Genomic DNA, 24,826 nt, shown 5'->3' on the forward strand with positions numbered 1-24,826 from the left:
CATCAGAATGACAAGTCCTTGTATCATTGTTTACGAACAAGATAGTCAAAATCTTTAGGCATGTTGACAATATAACTCTGTAAGTGTTATCTGATGTAAACAATGACTAATGTTTTAATGACAATGATTGAAAATGCACAAGGCTGCACTTTTTCAATTTGAGCAGTATAAAGTTATAAATTGTAAGAGATTGGAAAGAATTCTCAGTTACGTTTTTACTGCATGCAGAATGCAGATCCAGAAAAGAAAAAGAAAGGACTGACTGCATAGCACAATGGAAGTAATTACAAAATTAGAAATGTAAACATGGGAAACACTATTTAGGCTGATGTTCCGTCTGTCAGGTCACAGATTCTTATCCACATCACAACGGCATATTATATATGTTGCACTATTCACTGCTTGCTGTGTATTGTTACTGTTCACTGTTTATGGTATTGTGTGTATCAGGTGAATGGTCTGAGGGCTGTGTTGCTGTTGTAGTATGTTGTGATTTGTTGTTGTCTATTCTTATTTTGTCTGTACAAAACAACATTTCGTTCATCTGTATACTTTAATGTGAAGAATGACAATAAAGTTAGACTTTATTTAACTTTGATTTTGATAACGTGTTCAGCCATTTTGCATGTAGTGACTTATGCAATGAACTTGTGCCTGGATGTTTTTGGGGTAAGACTATACAACAGAGAACTGATATAATACATTGTGATCAGCATGTCATAACTAATTGATAATGTAGGAAACAGCAGACAATTGTACATAATCATTTGCTTTAATGTGTGAAAGCATTTGCAATATATTCAAAACAATGAGAAATTGCTTTTATGATGTACACAAGTGACGAGGTGGAGGTTGAACAAGTAGTTTTAAGAATTTCATCTCTGATGTGAGAAATGTACTTAATCGACTGAGAAAAACTGTAAGTGTAGTTGAATACCGCTGGTTGAGCGGGCACATCCTCAGCTTTGGCTGGCTCAGGTGCAAGTCTGTATCTTTGCAGCTAACTAGCTAATTAGCAGAGCTAGTTCACCGAGTTCTCTAACCGACTGCTGCCTAGGAGACAGACTGTTACTGTGATCATGACTGTAGCCATGGGATGACATAGCTTTGGCTGGTGCTGCCTCTGTGATTGTGGCTGTGGCCGTGGCGGTGCTTTGGTTGTTATAATTATGGCTGTCAACCACCACAGCCAAGCAGAGCAGCTGCAGCTGTGGTAAGAGCCAGTGGCTGCATACTGTTAGAGCTCTGCCTTTTGACAGGAGTAATGAGCAATAAATGCATAAAGTCTCACATAATTTCTCCTTTCTGTAGTATCTGCAGAGCTTTTTCCTAAAGTGGCAGTGTATTATAACTGGACTGGACCAACACGCTATCTGCTTCCATTGATCATGGGGAATGTTAAAAATATAGCGAGGGAACGCAAAAGTTTCAAGTACCTTGATGACCTTTCAAGGGTAACCTACCTACCTGTCTGTCTGTCTGTCTGTCTTTTGTATATATTTACTTAAAGGTACTTGATGGAGTTTTGTGGAATTGTATTCGTGCCATATACACTACTTTGTGCTAACAATGCCACAATATAACGTGTCACAGAGTGTCTATATTTAGCAAGTATTGAATGAGTAAATGAGGAACTGATTTTGGATACACAGATGTTCCATTAATCTTTGCTTACTAGCAGTCATTTTCTCCCTTGCCTTTGTTGGTGGCTTAATACTGCTAACAACTGTCAATAAGCGGAACAGTTTGGCAGGACTTGTATGTGTACATAAAATGGGCCTACAAACAAAATGGGAATCCACTCTTAGAAACATTGCTCCACAGGGTATCGTTAGTAATTTGTAATAGTTTTTGTAAGGCAGACCGCATTATAATTTACCATTATAACTGTGTGTTTGTGTGTGTGTGTGTGTGTGTGTGTGTGTGTACAGGTGTTCTCTGATGGGCTTTGACCTGAATCGCCACTGGCAGGATCCCTCTCTGTGGGCCCACCCCACGCTGCACGCTGTCAAACAACTCATAGTGCAAATGAACCAAGACCCGGTAAGCAAGCACACACACACACACACATATGTACACACACATTCTCCATACTGTGCTGAATAGTCCTTCACCACAGTAATGTCTACTGGTCCCAAGTACAGTTTTCTGCCTCCCTGCTTAGTTCAGCATGTTCCTCCAATCTGTGTTTAGGGTGTGTGCACTGGGGAGCATGGATAGGCTAGTCAGCACCTCTAGAATGTCAGCTAGGCTCTCCTGGCCATTCAAAACATATTACTGAAGCAACTCTCTATGCTTTCAAACTCTACTGTAACTTTTTCCTTCTCCAGTTTTAGTCTTTCAGTCAGAGGAATGCTACATAGGCAGGCCGGGGGATTTTTCTCTTTGTTCCTGATGTTAATTATAAGCAGAGCGGCAGGTTGGTGGGATTACTGAAGGTCAGCGTGTGTCCTGGGAATACTCTGCCCTTTTGTACACTCCTCTAATCCTGATAAGAGAGGGAGCGGGTTGGGGCGCGATGCAGGGCAGGTCAAAAATGGGGTGAGGCGCGGGGCTGGCATCAGGCAGATTAACCTTTTCCCCTGGCGCTGACACACTGATCGATAGACTCTGTCATGGCAGGGCGATCCACTCATGCCTGTCATTCACACACACCCACAAGCACACACATACTCCTCCTGAGCAAACAGACACATACACATCCTAACACATCATCACCCAACTGGAAAACTGCAATGCACAGGCAAACAGGTGTTCTCAAATGAGTTTCTTCTTTCAGCATGTTTTTCTCTCTCAGATGCATACTTTTGCAAATAATATGTAACTATCACACCATTATATACAGCAGTAGGTCCCAACCTTGGGGGTGAGCCCCTCTCAAGGGGTCATGGGATGATTGCTGGCACAGGGAATTAGAAACAAAAACAAAATTCTGCTGCACTAAAATTATCTCTTTCTGACATTTCACCAATCTTTGCAGTTTTCTTGTGGAATACAATAAAAGTTGACCTCTAAAGGCCTCTAAAACATATTCAAATAAAACAGGAGACAACAGTTCACAAGTAGAAGTTGTTTCATATTAAGAGGCCACAAGCAAAAAAAGGATGGAGACCACTGATATAGTCCTTGCCTGCACGTTTGTATATTCAGTCTCGTAAAGTTTAAATTCAGGCCAGATTTTCATTTTATTACTTTATTTTGCTATAACCTAATAAAACTAACTTACTTGTCCGCCACCACAGTGACTTTGAGTTCTCTGGCTGGGTAAATCCAGTCCCCAGTCAACACAGTATTGGGCCATATGTTTTTTTAAGTCCACTCCTGCTGGTCAGATGCCTCCCTTTCCTTCTCCTTCTCTGTTGATAATTGTTCCACCAGCACTTGTCCTCCTGTAACCCCCCTTCTCCCTGATGATTGCCTTCAGTCTTGCAGAGTTAATTTGGAGGCTTGGGCAACCTCTCCTCTTCTGTCTGTCTCTCGTCACAGCCAGTTAATCCCATCAGACACACTACTCATGTCTGGGGCTCCCAGATGCCAGTTTCAATGCCAACTCTGCAGCCAGGAGGCCCTATGCTGCTGCCCTCCATTCATGCTCAGCTCACACAGCGGGCATAGAGTCTAATGAGGCTACCAGAGTTGGAGGGCTCCGTTGGAGGACTCCATTAACAGGAGATCAGCAGCAGCTACAGTAGACCAGTTAATGGCTAAGCTAGCATATGTGGCCCATTCACTAGCTGCTAAGTCCATGTGGTAATTTCTCTAAAAACCAGGAGACTGAGAGGAAGTTGAAATAGCAGGTCTTTATCAATGTTCAGGTAATTTCATATTCATGTTTCATATTTTACCCTACAGTTGTGCCTAAAAAAAATAGAGTTTGCAAATAAGGCGGGGGTACTCAGAGGACCTGGGAGTTTGGAGCGTTCCTTTCTAAACCGCACAATGTTGATCAAGCGTGACATCTCAGCAACCATTGAGCTAACAGTTGGGAATCTGGGATTGTTCAGCAACACGTGTAAGCCCCGCCTCATAAATTATTGTAGCCGGTACTGATTGCACCTTCAATCTTTGCCTTCTGTACCGTCAGAATCAAACACGGACACACTAATCTTATTAGCATCTGTGGGAGAAAGACTATACCATACTATATAATGTTCATACGTCTGAAATCATTTCAGGTATCTGCCCTAAAGTGTGCAGAACAGTTCCCGAGATTCAGTGAGTCACTCACACAGGTGAGTGGCAGGTGGCTGGGGGCCACCAGCTAGCTAATATAGCTTTATTAGCAGGCCTGTTTTGTCATTTAAATGTTGTTGTTGCTTGCTGGAATGCAGGTCTTGATGCTGATGCTGTAACAGAACAGATATCTTAAATGTTAATAGTGTCTGTAGGCCACAATGAACTATATTGGACTGTTCCTGAAAAGAACACTTAAATTTGTAAAAGCAGAGTTACATTCTCTCAATTTTTAAACCTCAACGTTTAAAATGACCACAGAGGCTGTCGCTTAAGTTAAGTGTGGTAGTGTGGCTGACTGTCATTATGTTTCCATGCTTATAGTTTCAATTTATATGATACCTGTTGAATTGGAAAAATACAATACCATACTTCCAGTCAAAGAAATACAGTTTACCTTTTCCTTTTTTTTTTAATCAACATATATGCATATGTACACGGTCACATATACACACACATAAAAATGAAAATACCCCCCCCCCCCCCCAAAAAAAAACCACAAGAAAACAAAAACACTCTAATAAGAATGTAGAAGAAAATAATTAAATAATGAAATTACAGAGTGCCATGTAATAAACAATGAACAACCCCCCACCCACGCCCCCACTAAGCTCACCTTGGCCAACACACATATTACTGGTTATTTATGCAATATAAATAAAAGTCAGTCACACATTCAATTGGGTTGAATTCAAGATTTATAACACAAAAATGTATTTTCCATGGCCAGAAACTATAAGGTGATATAAGTCAACTCCAGCCACGGCTTTTACCTAGATTATAAATTGTACTAGACATAAAATCCTGGTTTTAGCAGCCATGAGCAAGTCAAGTTGTGTTTTTGATAGATGTGCATCTCTAGGTACCATCCCACAGCCGTGATTTGGGTGATTGCCTAGTAATACAACTCTAATAACCGTCCATTTCACTGAGTCGTGCTCCACTCGTAGTGTCCAGACTAAACTATGAGCGCTAATTGAATTCAAGGTGCAATGCATATTTGATTTGGGTCTTTATGTACATCACCATGACTTCTTTAGTACTTAAGATACCCACAGTTCAATGCATAAGGCATCATAATGCAAAGTCGCATTGCCCTCTGTTGCACAAAGGAGCCCAGTCAGTTTGAAACCCCATCAACCATTCTTGTGACAGAAACCCACATCACTCCAAAGCGATTCTCCATCATTGTAAATTCAGCAGCACTCTCTTTCTGCTGGGAAAAGAGCTTCCTTTTTCTGTTCAGGCAATAACTTCCCAGACAAGTGCCATTTAAATCAAAGCTTGTAGCTGGAGAAATCTATGTTGCATTGGTATTGACTTATTTGATAAATATTTGTATATAAATTCAACACTACTCAGAACAGTTGCACTCACTAGTGTTTATGCAAACTCTGCCCTGAACAACAAATGATGTTTTAAAATCAGTGACTTAAAATCCCATCAGCCAGCCAAAATAAAGATAAATATTCCCCCATAAGTAAAAAGTGCATTAAACAGTGGAACAAAATCACTCCTCTTGAAATAATGTTTTCTAAAAAGTGCAGTTGTTTCAGGAGATTATTTAGCCCTTTTTATGTTGACCTGAAACTTTGGCAGGATCATCTACGGATGTCGCTGATCAAAAGTTATCAGAAGAATTTTGATACATCAATCTGTTCTGGCAAAAAAAATTTATACCTCATAATTCGCTGCATGGATTCTTACAAAATTCGGATTGTACGATAGGGTCACTTCTCATTTGATGCATAAAATTTGGTAAAGATTGCTCAAAGTGGGTGTGGCTTATTACAAGAAATATACATTTCTAGACATTTCTCATTCCAGAAAGCTGAAATATTTTCAGCACATCCACTGATATGTGAGAAACGTTTGCCTCACTGCAACCTATGGTCAATTCAGAAATCAGTCACTCTATATTTTTCAGAATATGCTAATTCAATTAACATCTATGTCTCCACAAGTATTTCATCAAATGCCACCAAAATCAACATAGATATTCCCTAGATGGCCGATATCAAGTGTTGCAAAGGGTTTTTTAAATTGGTCAAACGGTGAGTCTGCAGTGATCTTCAGTATCTTGCTATAACTTGTACAGAATGCACAACAATTTCTTTTTTCCCCAGTTTTGGATGAAATGCAACCAAAATAACTGACAACACACCCCAAACGAGCAGAATGATGATATTTTTTCAGAATTTTCTCACCAACATCTTGATTGTTGTAAGCGTTTTAAGTTTGAACTGACAAAACTATCCAGGTCTGGCACATGTGATGTCACTACCCCAACTTGTGAGGTGTATGGAGACAGCCTCTCACCAGTAGCTCAGTCAGTAAGTCACTTACTCTGAAGATCTGAAGTTCTCAGGTTCAAATCCCCAGGTGGCCAAGTCAGACTTGTTGACAATAGTTGTGTTCAGATCATAGTGAGTCTAAGTTCTCTATTTTATTTGGATCAAGAGACACTTTATTGTTAATTTTCTCTACCTAAAAGTGTTTGTGCGGCTTAAACTTTAAACCTTTGAAACACAAAATGTTGCAGATTGGTTGAACATTTCACCCAGTAGTCAGGTACATATAATGACACTCTCTTATCACAAGGTGATGCTGTAAAAATAGCCACTTGCAGTAAAAATTTATCACTTTAATCTCTCAAGATGTCTGCGTCTGTTCTTCTCCTCTGAAAATGTCAAATGTTTTCGACTTGCTTGGATCCCAGTCATTGCCGCTCGCGGCTATATTACATTGTTGTTTTTTGTCTTTTCATAGGATTTGTTGACAGTAAGAAAGATATGGAATACTTCCAGGTAGGGGTGTGGCGAGACACTTAACTCACGAGACGAGATTCGAGATTTGAGGTTCGAAATCGAGATTCAGGATTCGAGATTGGATTCACAAGATCGAGACGAGACAAGATTTTAACACTATTTTGAAGAAATCTTTAGTGCTCAATTTTTTAAATTTTGAGCATAAACACTTTAATTCCTGCATTCTAATGGATTTCTCTGCACCAGTTTATGGTGAAAATTTTTTTTATGTAAAAAGAAACACAAAATTCAAGTGGCAGGTGACAATTCAAACTCTATTGGCTGTTTCTACCAGAATCTAAGTCAGTGCAGCTCTCAGTCATTCTGTGCTGCTATCAGAACTGTTTCTCCTGTAGACCAACTTATTAAATATCATTCTTGCTGAGCCATGATTTAGTCTTAACTCTCTTTGAGTTTTGTTTGGGGAAGTAACCTCTTTAAATGTGATTGTGGCACCTTTTCACCTCAACAATAAATTATTAAATTTTAATTCAGTTAGAAACTCCTGGCCTTTATTAGCTCCTGTGTTTCAGCAGCTTTTCTGCTCATATTCCAAATTTCTGCACATCTGTGTTCTCTGACATGGCCAGAAAAAGTCAGAATATTACGGGACTAACGTTATCATTTAATGAGAAGTCTACCTGGCCTTTACTCTGCGGTGCTTTACATTATTGATCCGTTGGTAGTAACTTTATCCACTTCAGACCATTTGACCGACGCTGTTTGGGACTGCATGTTGCATGTGAAACTGAACCTACCTAAAACAGGCAGAAATCTCACCACAAATCCACACACGTTAACTTCAGCAGATCATAAAGTGTAGCTCACAGCCCCAAACAGAGCAAGGTTTGTGTTGCAAAACTCTACCAGCTACATTGCCACTTGTCACAGCTGTCTAGACTAACGGTGCGGTTCAGTTGATTACTAACGGGAGTACGCCGATGTTGCATCAGTTGGGCGCAGTTGATTCTCACTGTGAGTCTTATCAGTTATAATTACATTTTTAGTTCACTGCGTGAGAAAATTAATGTGTAGTTTGACAGCATGTGAAAAATGTCAATTGCGTGAGTCTCGCGAGACAGCTTTTTTTGCTGATGAGTAACATCGTTATAATTTAATGCGAGATCTTGTGGTAAGAGATCTCGTCACACCCCTACTTCCAAGTATACTTGAGTTCTCACAAGTTGATTGACCTGCTGCCACAAAATGACAATGAAGTCAGATAAGTAAATAAAAATCTTAAAGAATAAGGCTGTTGTTATTTTGCTAGCTTTCTTTGGGCAGTTCATTAGCCAACAATCACATAACGAAACAGTGGCACCAGCCATACCGGGCTGTAGATACACACACAATACTTGTCTAATAGGTCAAAATCATATTTGCTTTAAGTCTTGTCAGGGGAAGTATAATAACATAAACAATATATGTTATGCCAGCCTTATTTTTTAAGCAACCTAAGGGACCCAGATGTTTTAGGAGTTAGCAGGCCAGTTGGTGCAGAAAATATTAGGCTTCATCAAGTGACAAGAAAGAGGACTCCACTCTGATGCCCATGTTGTACTGGGTCTAATGGACGTGTAAGAGGGCGATAATTTGCTACTATGAGAACCATAAGAGCAGATCTTAAACTAATAGTAAATCAAAGTTTTTCTGCCCCCAGTGGTCCAAAATTGCTTATTGTGGCTTGAATGGGATCTTGCACACATTCTTCATAATAATAAATACAATGTGAATTGTAAAATAGAGGTGTGATCAAGTACAGCCACTGTGTAAATGACAACTAAGTAATTTGCTTATAAGCTGTGGGCTCTCCATCCATCTGAAGGCACACTTGCTCAAGCTGTTTTATAAAATTCCATCAATTACCATCTGCAGCTGAACATTGGTCAGCAGGGAAAATGGCTGAAAGAGGCAGTGATGCAAGGAGCTATAATCTGTTCCCAAGCTACCATGTTGTTTGTTTTGAAAAGAGAGAAATGGAGAGGGAGAAAAAAAGGGAAACAAATGGACCCATCTCCTTCCTAAAGCGTTGCTTCTCCAGCTCATTTATCAAAAGCAGAGGAAGAATTCTTTTTGATTGGCTGATTACCAGAAACATTCATCACTGGCCAACATATCCCCACCAATTTGACACTGGCATTTTTGGATAATTTGTTAAGGATGACAAAGAGGTCATTGGTGCCTTGGCTTCTCTGTGACCTTTTTAATATTACAAAATTAATTTTCGATCTGAAACAAAAGTATTAGGTCGTGTCCCCGCACCTAGATGAATTTTGCACCTTGAAATCCTCTTTAATGCCCTCTACAGCCCGTACAGTCTCACTTTCTCTGTCTCTCTCAGATGTGCCTTATGTGTGAAGCTGGAGATCTCTCTGTGTGTGTCATTTTAGTGTGTATTTGTCTTTTTCTCTGCTTCTTGTCTTCTCTCTCCTCTCTCTATGTGCGTTGTCCTCTGGTGTCAGCCAACCATTTCTGATCCATTTCTGTGGTTTACGGCCAATTTTACCCCATCATTCCTGCGTCATTTCAATCCCTCCATCATCCCTCCATCATCCCTCTCTTTATACTCCCTCAGTTTGAAGTGGAATTGGCTGCATTTCACATAAGATACAAATGAAGATCTCACACTCAATGTTTATGCTTTTTTTCTCCACTTACTTCACAGGCCTTTTACATTATCTTATTTTTTTATGTAATAGTTCATAATAGTTAAATAATATTTTTTTCAGTACCTCCCCCTCTTGCTCCTCTTTGCTGTCTCATCATCTCTTCTTGTCTGCACCTATCATCCTTCTTCTCTCCTCCTTCTCCTGTTCTCCTGGCAGGCCCTCCCAACAGATGTGGCAGTTTATGTGGCACTAACAGGCCCGAAGCAGAGGGCTGCCTGCGCCCGTTCAGGCTGATTGCAAGTCACCTCTGTGTTCATAAACAGACAAATACCGCCATCAATTTGAGAGCACGGTACAGACTAAGAGGGAGAGGGGGAAAGAGGGAGGGAGAAACGAAGAGAGACGGAGACAGACGGAGGCAGAGTTTTGTGTCATTTACTCTCGTCCGTGAAGCAGGTCACACCATCTGCCATGTTCTGTCACTGTTACATCATTAGAGGGTCACTGACCATGTGCCCCCATGACCTGAATCGGCTTTTCTAACTAATGAAATGTTGGCTAGAGTATGTATAAGTGATATGATGGTTTGTCTTTCCATCCTTTTTGCGTGGAAAAGTTTGACGACAGCCCTGTCAAGCTATAGGCTTTAGTAAGATCGATTCTCGATATACAGTACTAAGAGTTGGGAAGGTTGTTTCTTTTTTGACGCTCTCCAAAAACCAAAAAAATACAAAATTAAAGCATACAACCTACAGTAATGTTAGTAACCTAACCCAGCGTTACTTCCATCATGCCAGTGGGATTTCATACTACATTATTTTGTGGGGTTGCCGGTTATATTTCCCTACTGAGTGAGAACAGGTCCTGATTGCAACTATATCAGAGTATAGGCTAACGTGAGTGGCTCTGTCCTACTCTTTTGGATTTGGGGAACATTTACACTCCAGCAACCCCAGCCAAACTCTTTATCCGAGACAGTGTTAATGTTCGCCAAAACACTGGTTATTCCTCTTTCTTAAAACTTAATCACTTGTAACATTTAATGAAACATGCACACAATTTATAAAGGCAAGACAGAGGTAGATTTATGATTTAATCTCTGTCTTGCCTGTCCAAGTAAGCTAAGCAGCTAAACAGCAGTTGAAGGAATAGTCTTCTACATATCTTCTACATGGATCATTAACTGGTGAGGATGCAAATTTTTGCTTTAGCCTCAGTGTTTTAGCACGATACCACGTATGTAGTCATCAAGTGTATATTTCTGACATCTTTACAGTGTTCTCTTTAAAATTCATCAGAGGTAAGCATTCAAAAGTCAGCCGGAGGTGGCATTTCAACCAACTCGTGAAGCTAACATTAGCTAAATAAGAAAATAGAAATAGCAAAAATAAGATATCTGATTTTGTCTGAACTCAAGGACTAATTATTGAGAAGATTACTAGGAATTTCAAGTGATACGTCTGCCAAGGCCAGGGTGTAGCATCAGTAATCAAAGCGGTGGGGCATAGTGAACAGATCATCCCTCCAGTCACAGGCCTGCTGTCACAACCTCTAGGACATTGCTGCCCACTTCAGAGCCCAGTTGGATCTTGAACATGGAGAAACCTATATGACTCCTCCCACAGGTATTGTAGGAAATATTTTAATGTTGAATAATATGTATTACATAGCGATTAAGTTTAACTTTCTTCTCTTGAACGAGCAGCAGTTTCCCTTCTCCTCAAAAGGTACGCTGCTGATGCCAAGAGCTTTATTCACACACTTGTAATCCTGCTTCAATCAGCTCTTTTTCCTCTTCGTGTAAAGATAAGCCCAGCATTTATGGCCCACACAGCACCCCCTGCACCCCGCTCTAATTAATATGCAGGAGATAAGTACTTGTCTGACAAAATTCATTTGTTTGACCTTCTAGGTTTTACACTAAACAGTTTGCGGCCGCTGCAAGTTCACCACAAGTTGAGAGCTCCCTTGAGTTTCTGCAGCGAGATGGGGCTTTTGTTTCTCTCTGAGAGGTTTAATTTGGACAGCTCGCTCTCCCTCGCCGCTTCTCTCCCTCACTCTCTCAAATTGTCTTGTGACTTTCATTCGGCGGTCTCTGTTTCTTAATTGTCCTTAATTGCTTAATTACAATTTCAAATGAACAATTCTGGAGGTCAGAGCGGGTTGTTAATTGAAGCATCAATCACAGTGGTGGGGCCTTCAGAACCGTCTCAGTTTGATTGACAGGGCATTAACTGAGTATTGTAGTAAGTCTGGACATGACATTGTGTGGGCTCTATGGCTGTTAACACTGTTACTGCTCCTCTCTCTACTGTCCTTCACATGATGCTGTGAAGGAGAACTTTCTGGGATAGAATCAGGACAGGGACAGATTAAATTGAACTGAATTTGTTTTGTGTCTTCACCCACAAAAACCAAGATGTGGCTGTAGGTCCTTCAACTTCTTTCTGTGCCTGTTCTATTTAATATTACTGAAACTTTGTTTGCCCCTAAAAAATTTATGTTTTTTTGAATAGGGTTGCATCTTACGATCGTTTTCATTATCAATTATGATTATTACTATCTTGATTAATCAAGTCATCCTTCAGTTTTTATAAAATGTGGGAAAAAAGTGAAAACACTTTACTTTCCCACAGCACATGTGACATCTTGAAATCTTCTTTTGTCTGAAAACCTAAAGAGATTTTACTATAAGACTAAAGGGAAAGTTTCAATTATTTGGATTTTTACTTCATAAATGACTTACCTTTTTAATTATTAAATCAAATCATTGCAGATTATGTTTTTTGGTAATGGACTTATTGATTAATCAACTAATTGTTTCAGCTTTATGTGTTTGTTTTTAGTCTTTAATACCTCTGTTTGTATGAGCTAATGTATTCAGAGTTTTCATTGTTGCTTCAGATACTAGACATTCCATTCCTTTAATGTGTGAAACATCAAAAATGTATTTAAACAATTAATTGACCTCAACGCCATCGAATGTTGCAGCAAATCAGTTTCTGAACCCATAGATTCAAGTTCTAAAATCTTGTGTAAATTATTACTAGAGTAGTACGGAGACTATTAAAGCAGCATCAACAACCACATGAGTGTCATTTTTGTCCGCATACTTTTGTCCATGTAGTGTTTCCAGCTCCTTGTGATGTTGAGATTCTGAGTAATAAAGTAAAATGTCAGCTGAATTTGCAGATCAGTTGTTCACAGGGATTCTATGTTAGCATGTAACCGCCAGTTAACCTCTCTGCTGTACTCAGTCTGCCACTTTGGATCACCCACCTCCAATCCATCCATCTCCTCCTCCTTTTACTCTTCTCCCTCCTCCCAGCCTCCATCTCCTCCAGAGGGGAGAGACCCAGGTGATTATTAGGCTGGTTTCCCTCATCTAGACCCTGGCTGGTTGGTTGAAACTCCTTCCACCCTCCTTCCTCTGCCTAATGGAGCTGGATCTACCTCTCTCACCACCTCCCTCTCTTTCTAAACTTACCCCCTCCCTCTTCTCTGTTTCTCCATCTACCCTTCCCCTCCTTCTTTCCATTCCCTATATAACTCTCCCTTTATGTCTCTGTATATTTCTCCCTATGACTACGTCCCTTCACTACCACTGCGCAGTTGGCTGCATGTAGCTTTTTTCTCCCTCTTGCTCTTTTATTGTTTTGTTTTTCTGTTGTTTCTACCTTCCTCCTCCCTCCCACTGTCCTCTTATACCCCTCCTCCTCCAACTTCTCCTGCTGCTGCTGCTCCTCTCCTCTGGGGCGCCATCCATCAGGTTGTCGGGGGCTGCTAGCGGCCGACTCCCAGCCACCATATTTCACCGCCAGCCAGCCAAGCAGCTGACAGCACAGCCACCACCAGGAAATTGCTTTGGCTGTGAGCGGAATTTCAAACACAGGCACACTGCGTCGCCTGGGCCGCCCAAGCTCTGTTTCCCTCTCTCTCTCTCTTTCTCTCTCTCTCTCCCCTGTCAATCTCTCTGCACCTCCCTACATACATCTCTATGTCTCTCCCTATCTCTCTCTGTCTTTCTCTCTCTCCCTCTCTGTTTGTCTTTATGCACTTATTTCCTCTCTTTCTCTTTCTTTGCTCCCCCATCTCTATATGTTTTTTCAGTTTGTTCCTCCCTGCCCCTCCGTCACTTCACAGACACACAAACACACAGTCACAAACCCATATGTATAATTTTTCTCTCTTTGTCTTTTGTCCGTCTTTGTTGTTTCCCCTCTCTGCTCTCCCTCCCCCCTTCACCTCCCACTATCTCTCTCTCTCTCCTTTTCCATCCCCTTGTTCTTCCTTTCCTCTTTACGACCCACGGGCAACAAGGTGTGGTGCTGAATGTGTAATGAGTGGAGGGAGGGAGAGAGGGAGATAAAGAGGAGGAAGAAGAAGAGGGATAAAACCAGGAGACGGAGTACGGAGTAATAAGAGGAGGTGGAGAGGAGGGATGCTGGTTGGTGCTGCTCCTGAGTTAGGGTCAGAAGGTGTGTGTATGTGTGTGTGTGTGTGTGTGTATGTGTGTGTGTGGTTGTGAGGGGGCTGTATTCCTGCCCGTGTCCGAACCAGTTTAAGATCAGTGACGTGACAAGGTTTTTGGGAGGTCATTTTTGCTGGTTTAGGTGCAATGTCTGGGGTTTATGGTTGTTATTTTCTTTTTGGAGACTGAACTGCATACGCAGCAAAGAGCAATCAAAATCCCGTGTCCATTCAAATACAAGAGAGATAAAAACATGTTGTAGCTCTGTGGTTAGGTGCTTGAGTTCATCATAAAGGAAACACAGCTAAAGTTGGCAGGGAATTCTTGTAGAAAGTTGCAATAAGTGAAAAATTTAGAAATTGTTAAACTAAAATGTACAATTTGTCATATTTATTCAGTTCGTTATTGTCAGGTGAATATATGTAACTAGAACGTTGATGGTGTTTGGGTGAATTTCCTTTAATAGAGCCCTATAGTTGTGGACCTATTCCACACTACATGATATGTAGACATAAGAATACCTTATGTGACATATTTTGCATATACTGTTGATTGTCAGAATAGAGGGAATTGCTACGATGTACTGTTTTGCACTACCATGACACATGCACAGATGGACATCAGACTGCAACTTTGAAAAGCTTCTGCCAATTTCAATTAGAAAACTTCAGACCGCAAAATGTTTTTGCACAACCTTTTTTTTAAATTTTCTGAAATTTTCCTGTTGCTTTCTCACTACCATCCTCAATGTGATTTAATTTTTTTTAAGCTTTGAGCAGCTTTACTACTTATTTTGTGTGTTGCATTGAGGTTTTGTCCAATTGTCCTTTCACCGCACACTCAAAAATCTCAATTCACTTAATGCATACTGACACTACATACTCAAAATATACCTTAGTATGTCCTTAAAATATGCATAACTTCCAACCACCCCGGTAGCAGAGCGCTGCCTTGGATTTTACATGGACTATATTGAGTTTAATGGTATTCAAGCCCACTCCATCAGTGTAAATTGCATTTTCGTTACTTTACATATGCATGAACAACATCAAATCTCTCAAACTGCAGACTTTTATGAGTATTAAATACCTGAAATGGGTGCTCATCCAGGACTGTGATAGTCCTGCATCTAGATAGGTCTTAGTGAGGGTTATAGTTAAAGCTCGGAGAATAAGTCAAGTCAGTGGAAGCGCCCCTATTTGTATCACAAGATAAAAGTCTGTATATGCGCATATGTGCCTGTGTGTCGATTAAGTGATAACAGTCAAGCAACAGAAAGAGATCTTATCAAATTCTTTTTACACTGTGTAAAGTGAAGAGAAAAGACAGACATAATCAATATGATGTCAATATTAACCTGATAGATAAGTATGTGATGAATCTGTGGCATCCACATGAGAGTGTGTGTCTTTACACCATATTCATCTCTGCTCACCATCCATATTTGTAGGTGTGCCCTTCAGAAGGACAGTCTGATTGAAGTTATATCTGGGTGGTTGGCTCCTTTCAAGTAGTAAACATATTCTCAGTCTGCAGTGTCTGGAGGATTTGTGGTTGTCCCACCGGTGAAAGCCTTCCCCCAGCACAGTAACCCCAGAGCAAAGAAAGCCTTCCCATAATCCCAGTGGGTAAAGTGGTATGGACTGTTGCTTACACTGTCAAAAAAACCATCCCATCTTACCCACTAACCTGCTGTGTTTTATCTTCTGTCTGTGTGTCTTTCTGTCCCGCTGTTCTCTTTCACCTCCTCCCTCCCTCTTTTCCTCCATCAGAGAGTTAGCTTGGAGTTCTACATTGATGTTCATGCCCACTCCACCATGCTGAATGGCTTCATGTACGGCAATGTGTTCGAGGACGAGGAGCGCGTCCAGAGACAAGCTGTCTTCCCCAGGCTGCTGTGCCAAAATGCACCAGACTTCTCCTTTGTAAGTCATGCAAACAGACACACACAAACATACCAGAGAGGCAGATTTATGAGCAGAATTTCACCAAGTCCAATCCCGGTGCTAGCTCGGAAAGAGAACATGAAATAGTCTTATCTCAGCGAATACTAGTGAGGTGGTGTTCAGTGAGGCACTTAATTGCCACCTGCTGCCTTCTTAGTGGCACACACTTAAAGACCTTGGTTGCACCGGGCGCCTCCCAGGTGTAAATATGTGTAACTGCATGGATTTGAAGCGAGGTGTTGATTGAAAAAAAAAAACCCAGCGTAGTTGGTTTTAGGTGAGGAAAAATATATACACAGACTGCATGTATGTCTTCATTAGCAATACATTATGCACCCAGCTGGCAGATGTGAGTGTAAATATGAACACACACACTTGCACACACAGAAGGTGTTAAATTGTTTGAGGGGATTTGTGTGTAGAAGAAAGCAGCGTGTTCCAGCTGTGTTCACCTTGACCACAAAAGAGAGGAGCTGAGGTGAGTGTATAAGATGAAAGGGTAAAACTATATAAACCCAGACAATTCAGTTCACTTAACTAGTAACAGGATACAGAATTGATTTTACCTCTGGAATATAATTAAAAAGATTATGTATAAAAAAAAATACAGCAAAAATTCAGTGTTAGGTATGTACATAACATTTTGGTGTGCCAAAACAGCAGCAGTGGTGGCAGAAGTCCTTGAGGAGCAAAAATATGAATGGAAATTATGTATGAGAAACTGCACTTTTCTTCCAAAAATAAAGTATGAAATAAGCTGCAAAGTATCAATATGCTGTCCAATGTACCAAGTAAGAGGACAATAAGAATTGTTAACTTAAACAATGTAATATGAATTTGACTTGTTGCAGGAGATCCTACAGATGCACAGAACAGAGATACAGTTTCCTACAAGTTTCCTAGACCTGTAACCATTGATATGAATATGCATTTATACTTTATGTCTGTGGAGAACAGAAATAGCAAACACTGTATAGGTCATGACGAAGCATAAGCCTGTAAAAGTAGGCCAGGATATTCTGTATGAGCAGTGCAGGTGTTCTTAAAGGACCCTTTGAGGTGGCTGAAATTGTGTTTATTCGGACAGGACTGTGGAGACTGAAGGCAGCGAGGAGGGGAGAACAAAGGGGGACGTTAACGTATTGGAAAATGAATGGCAGAAAGAAGCAAAGAGCATGTGGGAAAAAACATCCATTCACTGACTATGACGCTACTCCACCCAGCCACACATGCATAACCTAATAACACCTTTTCATACAGGTACATTATCCACCAAACTGTTTCCTCTCAACCATGTGCCACTTCCACTGACCTTCGTTTTCTCAGTGACGGTGACATTTCATAGCACAGCCACTTACACACATCATAAAGAATAACCTTTATTGCCCATTGACACTCAGTGCCATCCTCGACACAGGGACACGCCAGAAAGGCGGATGCTCACCCACACATGTATGGAAATGTCAGTGTACGCAGTGTTGACGAAGGGAAGACTAAAACGTGATTTCAGGAGAATATCTCTCTCTCTCTCTTTTTCTATTGCTTTTGTGACAGCTGGCCCAGGGGTCAACCTCACTGTGCTTTTGTCCCTCTGCCCATTCAGCACTACTTAAAGCCCAATGCAGCAGCAGCAGCAGCAGCAGAACACAATCATGACAAACTCCCACTGGTGGCCGCCAAGTCTGCATTTTAGTGAGGCACTGCAGCAGAGTGGAGTGACAGTGAATGGAAAATTTTTCCACACTCTTCCCAAGACAGCACCGTATTTGTGTAGTATAGCTGACACGCTGAAACCAAAAAATAGACTGGATTTTTTTTTCCTGCTATAGCTAGTCTTTATAATAACATTGTATGACGTAAATCTGTTCAAATAAGCTATTGTACCCTTAACACATTTGCCCAGGATTCTCGAGAGGCTTACCGCTGCAAGTTACAGAGAAACAAATCACTGGGTGTTAATGCTTTTTCACTGATGAGACATGTCAGCCGATATTGACAGTTTTGTTTTTTCATTTATCAACAAGGAAATATAGTCAAATGAAATTGTGAGTCAAATATTTATGATGTTAATGGTTTCTGTGCAGATATTAATGGATGTATTAAGAGGTTTGTTTTAATGTAGTTGGTTAAGTTATTACATAGCTGGTTCAGGGTTCATGTGACATAAGACCCTGCAGTAAATAATGTGATTACTAATGGCAGTAATGGTAATGTACTTTAGACACACTCAATTTGACTTATATTTGACAATATTATACTGATGCCAAAGGTTGTTCCGTGCTACATATGGTCTGTGATACATTCAAAAACCAGCGTGATAAGAGCATAACTTCAGTGATCCCAGACACATATGACCTGTATACCTTTACCTAAACACATCCCAGCGAAGTCAATAGAAATTGGTATAACTTGAAAGTTTAGTAGCAATCAATGTAAAACACAGACAAGTCGAGAAAAAAAAAATTGTATCACACACAGTGGTGTGCAACAAATAAAACATAAAACTAGTCAATATACAATTAAAGAAAAAAATACATGACATTGTGGATTTAATTCAATAAATAAAACATAAACTATTCAATATACAAATAAAGGAGAAATAAAATACGCATCACACATTGAAAGCTTTTTTGTATAAATGTGTCTTAAGAAGTGAGATAAAACCAGGAAAAGACTGTCTGATATCTTCTGGTACTGTTCCAGAGTGTAGGGGGCCTGACAGCAAAGGTCCTGTCTCCTATGGTTTTTAGCCTAGACCTTGCAATAGTTAGCAACGCCCTACCAGAGGATCGCAGTCTGTGTCCTGGCTCATAGGGGGATAAAAGCTCAGAGATCTATGAAGGTGCTATCCCATGTCTGGGCTGAGTTGGTTTATTATCATATATTATTTCTGCTGTGGCTGAAAACATCGCTGATGAGAGGGGTGAGAGTGAAGTTAAATAGTACAGTTGTGAGCCTGAAAACCAAAACAATGAACTGAAAGACACTTAAAGGGGTAATTCACCACTGGAAAGAAGATATTTTAATTTAACTGGTCTGTCTAAGCACTAGAAAGTAAAATATTATATAATAAAATAGCAAATATTTTTTAATTGGTTCTACATGACCAGAGAAAACAAAGAAATAGGACTGTAGTTTTCTCTTTTCCTCAAAAGGTAGAAAACCTACAACAGCCAGAATGCACTGGGCCTGTTGCCTTTGAAAGCCTCTCCCAGTGTAAACATCCCCAGCTCCTACAAACAGCTGGTCAGAGCTACCTATGCTGTTCATTTGCTTTTACCACCCACATTGTAATGATGAGCAAAGCTGGTTGAAAAGGGAAAGTGTCCCTTTAAAACACTCTGTACAGTTGAGGGTAACTGCAGAGTTTGGAGATAATTCTATGTGGGTTAATCATTGCGAGCCTTTCAAATTATGTATAGTCATCTGATTCATTGTTATTACAAAAAAAGTTGATTATAGCTGCTTTAAATCTTTTGGTTACCATAGGAACACTCACAGGTCTTAGCAGATTTGCCAAACATAAAGGTCACTTTGTGATTCTACAGAAGTTGGTGGTAAGTGACCCATTTCCACAGTGCAGTGTTGACTTTTTCAAGTAAGTTATGTGTAAACTGGGACACAAAAACACAAAAGCAATATGTTTTTGCTGAATGTGTATTTTCTTCTGTTACTGTTCTGTAATCTGTCAGTCAGTTTTTCAAGGACTTTAAAAAACATTTTATTTTGGACAGTTTCAGCTGGGAAATAAGGCCAGCTTACCACTAGTACATTTAAAGTATAAACTCAAAACAATTATACATAGAGGTATTCAGGATCTATAGGGGTATTTAGTCAGAGCTAATGATCTCCGTAGGGAAATTCTGCAGAGTCCAGAGTCTTCCTTTAACAAGGTGGATGTTTGCTGACACAAAGACTTGAATCCAAATCCTCTCACTGAAGTGTCATCTCTCTAACCACTAGTCTAGCACTAGTAGTAATCACTACGTCTCAGTTGTTGTTTTTTTTTTGTGTAACCCTGTAGTCCAACACATCCTTCAACCGGGACGTAGTGAAGGCCGGTACCGGTAGACGGTTCCTCGGTGGTCTCCTTGATGACACATCCTACTGCTACACGCTAGAGGTGTCCTTCTACAGCTACATGACAGCTGGCAGCACTGCTCCTGTGCCCTACACTGAAGAGACATGTATCCTTCAAAATATATGATCTGTGTGTATGCATCTGTGTGGAAGTGTGTCCAGGAAGGAAAATATATGGCTCAGAGTGTAGAGAGCGGCAGTTAGGATCTACTGCGTCTCTCTAAACTTCTCCACCATCATTGTTTCTCACACACACACACACACACACACACACACACACACACACACACACACACACACACACACACACACACACACACGCACACTGTTCCCACACTCATACAACAATCTCCCACTGAAATCAAGCCAATTGATCTTCAATCTAATCATCAGAGTCATTATTCTAATATTTGTGTTCCTGTTTGTGTGAGTGTTTGTGTACCAGGTCACATGGACTCACTAGAAAACCATGTTGCTCTTTTGTTGCATGTTGTTGCGACAGATGTGCAGTGACAGAATAGGGATGTGATAGCTGTGTCTATTGATTTCATTTACAAAGGAGAGAGGAGAAAGGGGCTTGTGTTGGCATATGCAGTGCTGCGTGTGCGTGCGCAGTTGCGGCTTTGATTGTGCTAAACAATGGAACAATGGAACAAACACGATTCCTGTCGCCTACAATCACGCACACACACACACACACACACACACATAGGAGCTGCACACAAACATTCGTCACAGGAACCGAAGGTCACAGGTGCCTTAATGGAGCCAGATGGGAGGAAGTTTTCCTTCAGCTGACCTTCTCGGAGCTAAAGAGTTCCTGAGAGCTGGCCAATGGCGGTCTGATCTTACTGATAGAGTGAGTAAGAAGAGGGAGAAAGAGAGATTTAGACAGAGTGATAAGGACCCTACACATGAAAAGTATGTGCTCCCCTACACATCTTCTGCATGTGGACGGTTAGGGTGGATATATACGTAGCCGTAGTGCCCTCTACTGCTTAGAGCTGGCACAGTCTGACTCACTAAATATTTCCGATTCACACCCACATTAAAAGTTAGTAACATTCAGGTCAATTCTACATATTGATGATTGGAAATGTATAGAAGTGATACAGTGACAGACAAACATGTATCCTGTGAGCAATGAGATTTTTGGGGGAAGACGGAAAAAACACACTTGGTATTTTTCCTTGAATGGATGTAAAAAGAAAAGGCATTACTCAAACTTGCTCGTGCAGATTAGGGTGTGTGTGTGTGTGTGTGTGTGTGTGTTTTCTATGCTTTCTCATCAGTCTACCGCTTCTCATAGAAACATCTCAGGTCTTTACATTACAGTTGTGGCAAAATGGAAATATAGACATGTGCATGCACACAGGGCTCCATCACAGGTACAAACAAATAGTTAGCCTCACATTGAGGAGACAGGCGTTTGGCTGTTATGAAGAACAGCGCATAACAAATTCCACTGTGTGTTTTCATTTGAGTACTGGGTTCAGAGCATGATAAGACATAGGGAGCCAGGTTTCTGCCTCTGTGTGTGTGCAGAGAGGACATTTCTTCTGAAGGTCAAAATCTCAGCCCTTGTGGGAGGACTTGCTTGATCTTTATGTTTTCCAGGAGTGTGTGTGTGTGTGTGTGTGTGTACATCTTTGGCTGCGAGAAGGGTAGGTGTACAATGAGGAGGGGCTCCACAGGGTGGGCAGGCAGCACAGGGACGTGGTGTAGAGTGGAGATTGGGGTCAGGCAGGTTGAAGGAACCGACCATGTCGCTTTATACGCCCCAGCAGTCAGCTCGATGGAGCGTGCAAATCATCAACAGAGACCTTTAGCATCTCAACGCCCCCCCTCCACCTTTCTCACCTGATGCACACACATGCACACGCAGGCACGGATGCACAGTCCTCTAAACTAATACATGACAAATGAATAATAACCTGGGACCACCTTCCAAACATGCCGCCCTTACTTACCCTTTCATCTCTCATGACTCTTCTTCTCCACTGCTGTGACTTGTAGCCACCAAAATTGAAACCTTAACCTTTCTCACAGCTGAGACTTTTGTCACAGTTTGAAGGTGCACACAGAAAAAGGCGTAATGCAGTGTATGTCTGTATTTGTTTTCTGATCTCTCCTCTTCCTCTCATGTCCTCCTCTGTCCTCTATTATGTCCTTTCCTCTCATCTCATCACCCAGAACATAACAGCTCATTATATCATTTAGTCAAGCTGAGAATCCTCTTCTCTGAAACAGCAGGGACAACCTCTATCGTGAGTCTGTCTCCTCTTCGTCCTCTAATCATTAAACACCTGTATGTGTGTGTGTGTGTGTGTGTACTCCTACATGTTCTTATGCTTACATACTTTACTGTAGGTTAGTTTCAGCAAGGTAAATTCCAGTCTCTCTGACATCCCACCTTGCAGAACTGTAATTAAACATTTTGATTTTTTCGCTTCAGGTTTTTTATTGTCATAGTCCAACTGCATTTTTTGATGGACCTTCCAGTTCAGTTGAGAGAATCTGGGAGCTCGTTCAAAACTCAGCTTGACACTTTCCATTGTGTGTGTCTTCAGTACGTGTATTTATGTGAGCTTTGGGGGCCTACTTACCTAGTAGGTGAGAGGAGAGAAACTATTCTCTGTGACTTTGAAGAATTATTCCAGAACTTTAAAAGCCATTCAGGCTGTAACAGCTCCCGGAAAGAGTTTGCTCTTGTTTTTTTGAGTTGAGCAGTTGCTTTTTTCTGTCATAGTACAGACGTGCAGCTTTTCAAGATTTTCATACTTCTAACTTCCTTCTGTAAGGAAAGACATGCAGAGGTTTCTGAACCGGTGGCCTTTTTGTCAATATAATATAATCCACATCTATTGCAGGATTGTGTGGTGTTGGCTAATTTGAAGATGCATCGATGCAGCATGGATTACAGCTTGTGCAACTGGCTTTGACTACTCCCAAAGGTGTCCCAAATACACGCGTAAAGCCCTCATTTTGTGCTGCCAAAGCAGCAACACCCAGATGTGCACTTCACCATAACAGTGGTGCTCCCTAAATACCAGAGCTGTCAGTGGAATACAGTATGCATCAATGAACCTGACAACCTGAGGAGTATGCAAATGATATATCTTGGAGGCAAATATGCTTCACTACCACGCATCATACACATCATATCACACAGACATGCACAAATGGATAGGTGCTCACACATGCAAGCAAGCGCACACACGCAGACACACACATTTATACGCACAGTTGATTGCACAACTATTGTTGCCATGCTCAGATAAACAGGTGTCCTCACATGAGCACTCACAAAGATTCACAAACAGACATGCACACCTCTAGTTGTGGTATGGTGGTTTGTGTGTATGCTGACAAAATTGATGTTCATAGAGGCTCTGAGAAAGTTTGGAAATACCATGCTAGCTAAAAAAGGTAACATTTTATAGAAGAAAAGTGTGCTCACAGTAAAACAATTGCTGTTGAAGCATTTATAGTTACAATACTGAAAGAAGTTGAAGTGATAGTTAAAATGGAAGTGAAAACGTTTCAGTTTAAGTTCAGGCACTGATATGAATACCTTCAGGATGAATGATTTTTCTACATGAAGCTGAGGCTTTTCTAAACAACAAATTACTAGAACTCTAATAGAATAGAAAAATAGTACCCATATTCGGTTTTACGGAGCAGCATAGATCAGTCTTGTATTCCTGCTAGTGCGCACTTTAAGAAAACAGAAGCCTTTGTTTCACTTTTTTCAGTTTACTCAAGCTTGTCTCCTTGGCAGTGACAGTTCTTCCTGTCAGGGATTTAAATCAGCCCTTGTTTGTCCCTTTGGGCTACAGGACGTGAGGACTTTGAGGCCGGTGAATCGCTATTGGGGACAAAAATGTCTCTTTCTGTATTGCTGGTGTTGACTAACCTCTTAATTAGCATTGATAATTAGTTCTCAACGTGTCAGTGTAGTGACAGGACCTGTCAGTGGCCCATATTGATGACTTGAATGTCCCCTTGCTTGTCTCCTTGTTAACTCCCGTCTGATCTGGACGGCATTCTCCGCGTGTCTTGTCCATTTTACCACTGGGGGCCTTGTTGTCTGATTGTCACCTTGTCTGTCTGTCTGCCAGGACCAGGCACAAGGGACATAGCCGCTAAATGCCGTGCTGACAGTAAACAGCTGCAGTAAACAAGTAATATTGTCCCCTTTGTCTCGTGTGCCTCGTATCTCATCAGTGCCTAAGCTGGCGTGCCCTTGAGCCATGACAATGACCTTCTATTGATTAGACAAGACCGTTAAGTGTACCGAGATGTTAAAGAATACACCTCAGACACCTCAGTGACAGGCAGGAAAGTTGCTGACAGGCTGCATACTTTGAAGTGCTGTGTTAAGCTGGCACATACACCTTCATGACCTTTCTGGATCACATAATGATAATGCTTTGAGATACAGTTGATGATACAGTTTTAACAATATTGTCAGTATCAGTCTGTGTGTTCATTCAGAAGAGGCTGCCTAAATGTGGACTAAAGCAGCTGAAGGTTTTCTGAACATTTCCACTACCACCCACCTCTGTAATCCTAGCTGCAGCCCACCGACTGTTCCCTGGCTCTCGTACACATCAATTCCTGCTGCAGCAGCAGCCTTGTTCCAAACCCTACGGTTTCCCCCGGCAGCGGGCCAGACAG

General features: G+C 41.1%; 1 protein-coding gene across 2 annotated transcripts in view; it reads left to right on the plus strand.

Moving 5' to 3' along the window:
* agbl4 (AGBL carboxypeptidase 4) overlaps positions 1-24,826 on the plus strand; it is a 317,541-nt gene that overhangs the window by 288,647 nt on the left and 4,068 nt on the right. For both annotated transcript variants that reach the window (XM_046048777.1, XM_046048778.1), the window contains 3 exons: positions 1,932-2,043; positions 15,893-16,045; positions 20,091-20,253. In XM_046048777.1, coding sequence (XP_045904733.1) covers positions 1,932-2,043; positions 15,893-16,045; positions 20,091-20,253 — 428 coding nt within the window. The remainder of the gene's footprint in view (positions 1-1,931; positions 2,044-15,892; positions 16,046-20,090; positions 20,254-24,826) is intronic.

Source organism: Micropterus dolomieu, linkage group LG05, assembly GCF_021292245.1.
Source record: "Micropterus dolomieu isolate WLL.071019.BEF.003 ecotype Adirondacks linkage group LG05, ASM2129224v1, whole genome shotgun sequence".
Lineage (NCBI taxonomy): Eukaryota > Metazoa > Chordata > Actinopteri > Centrarchiformes > Centrarchidae > Micropterus > Micropterus dolomieu.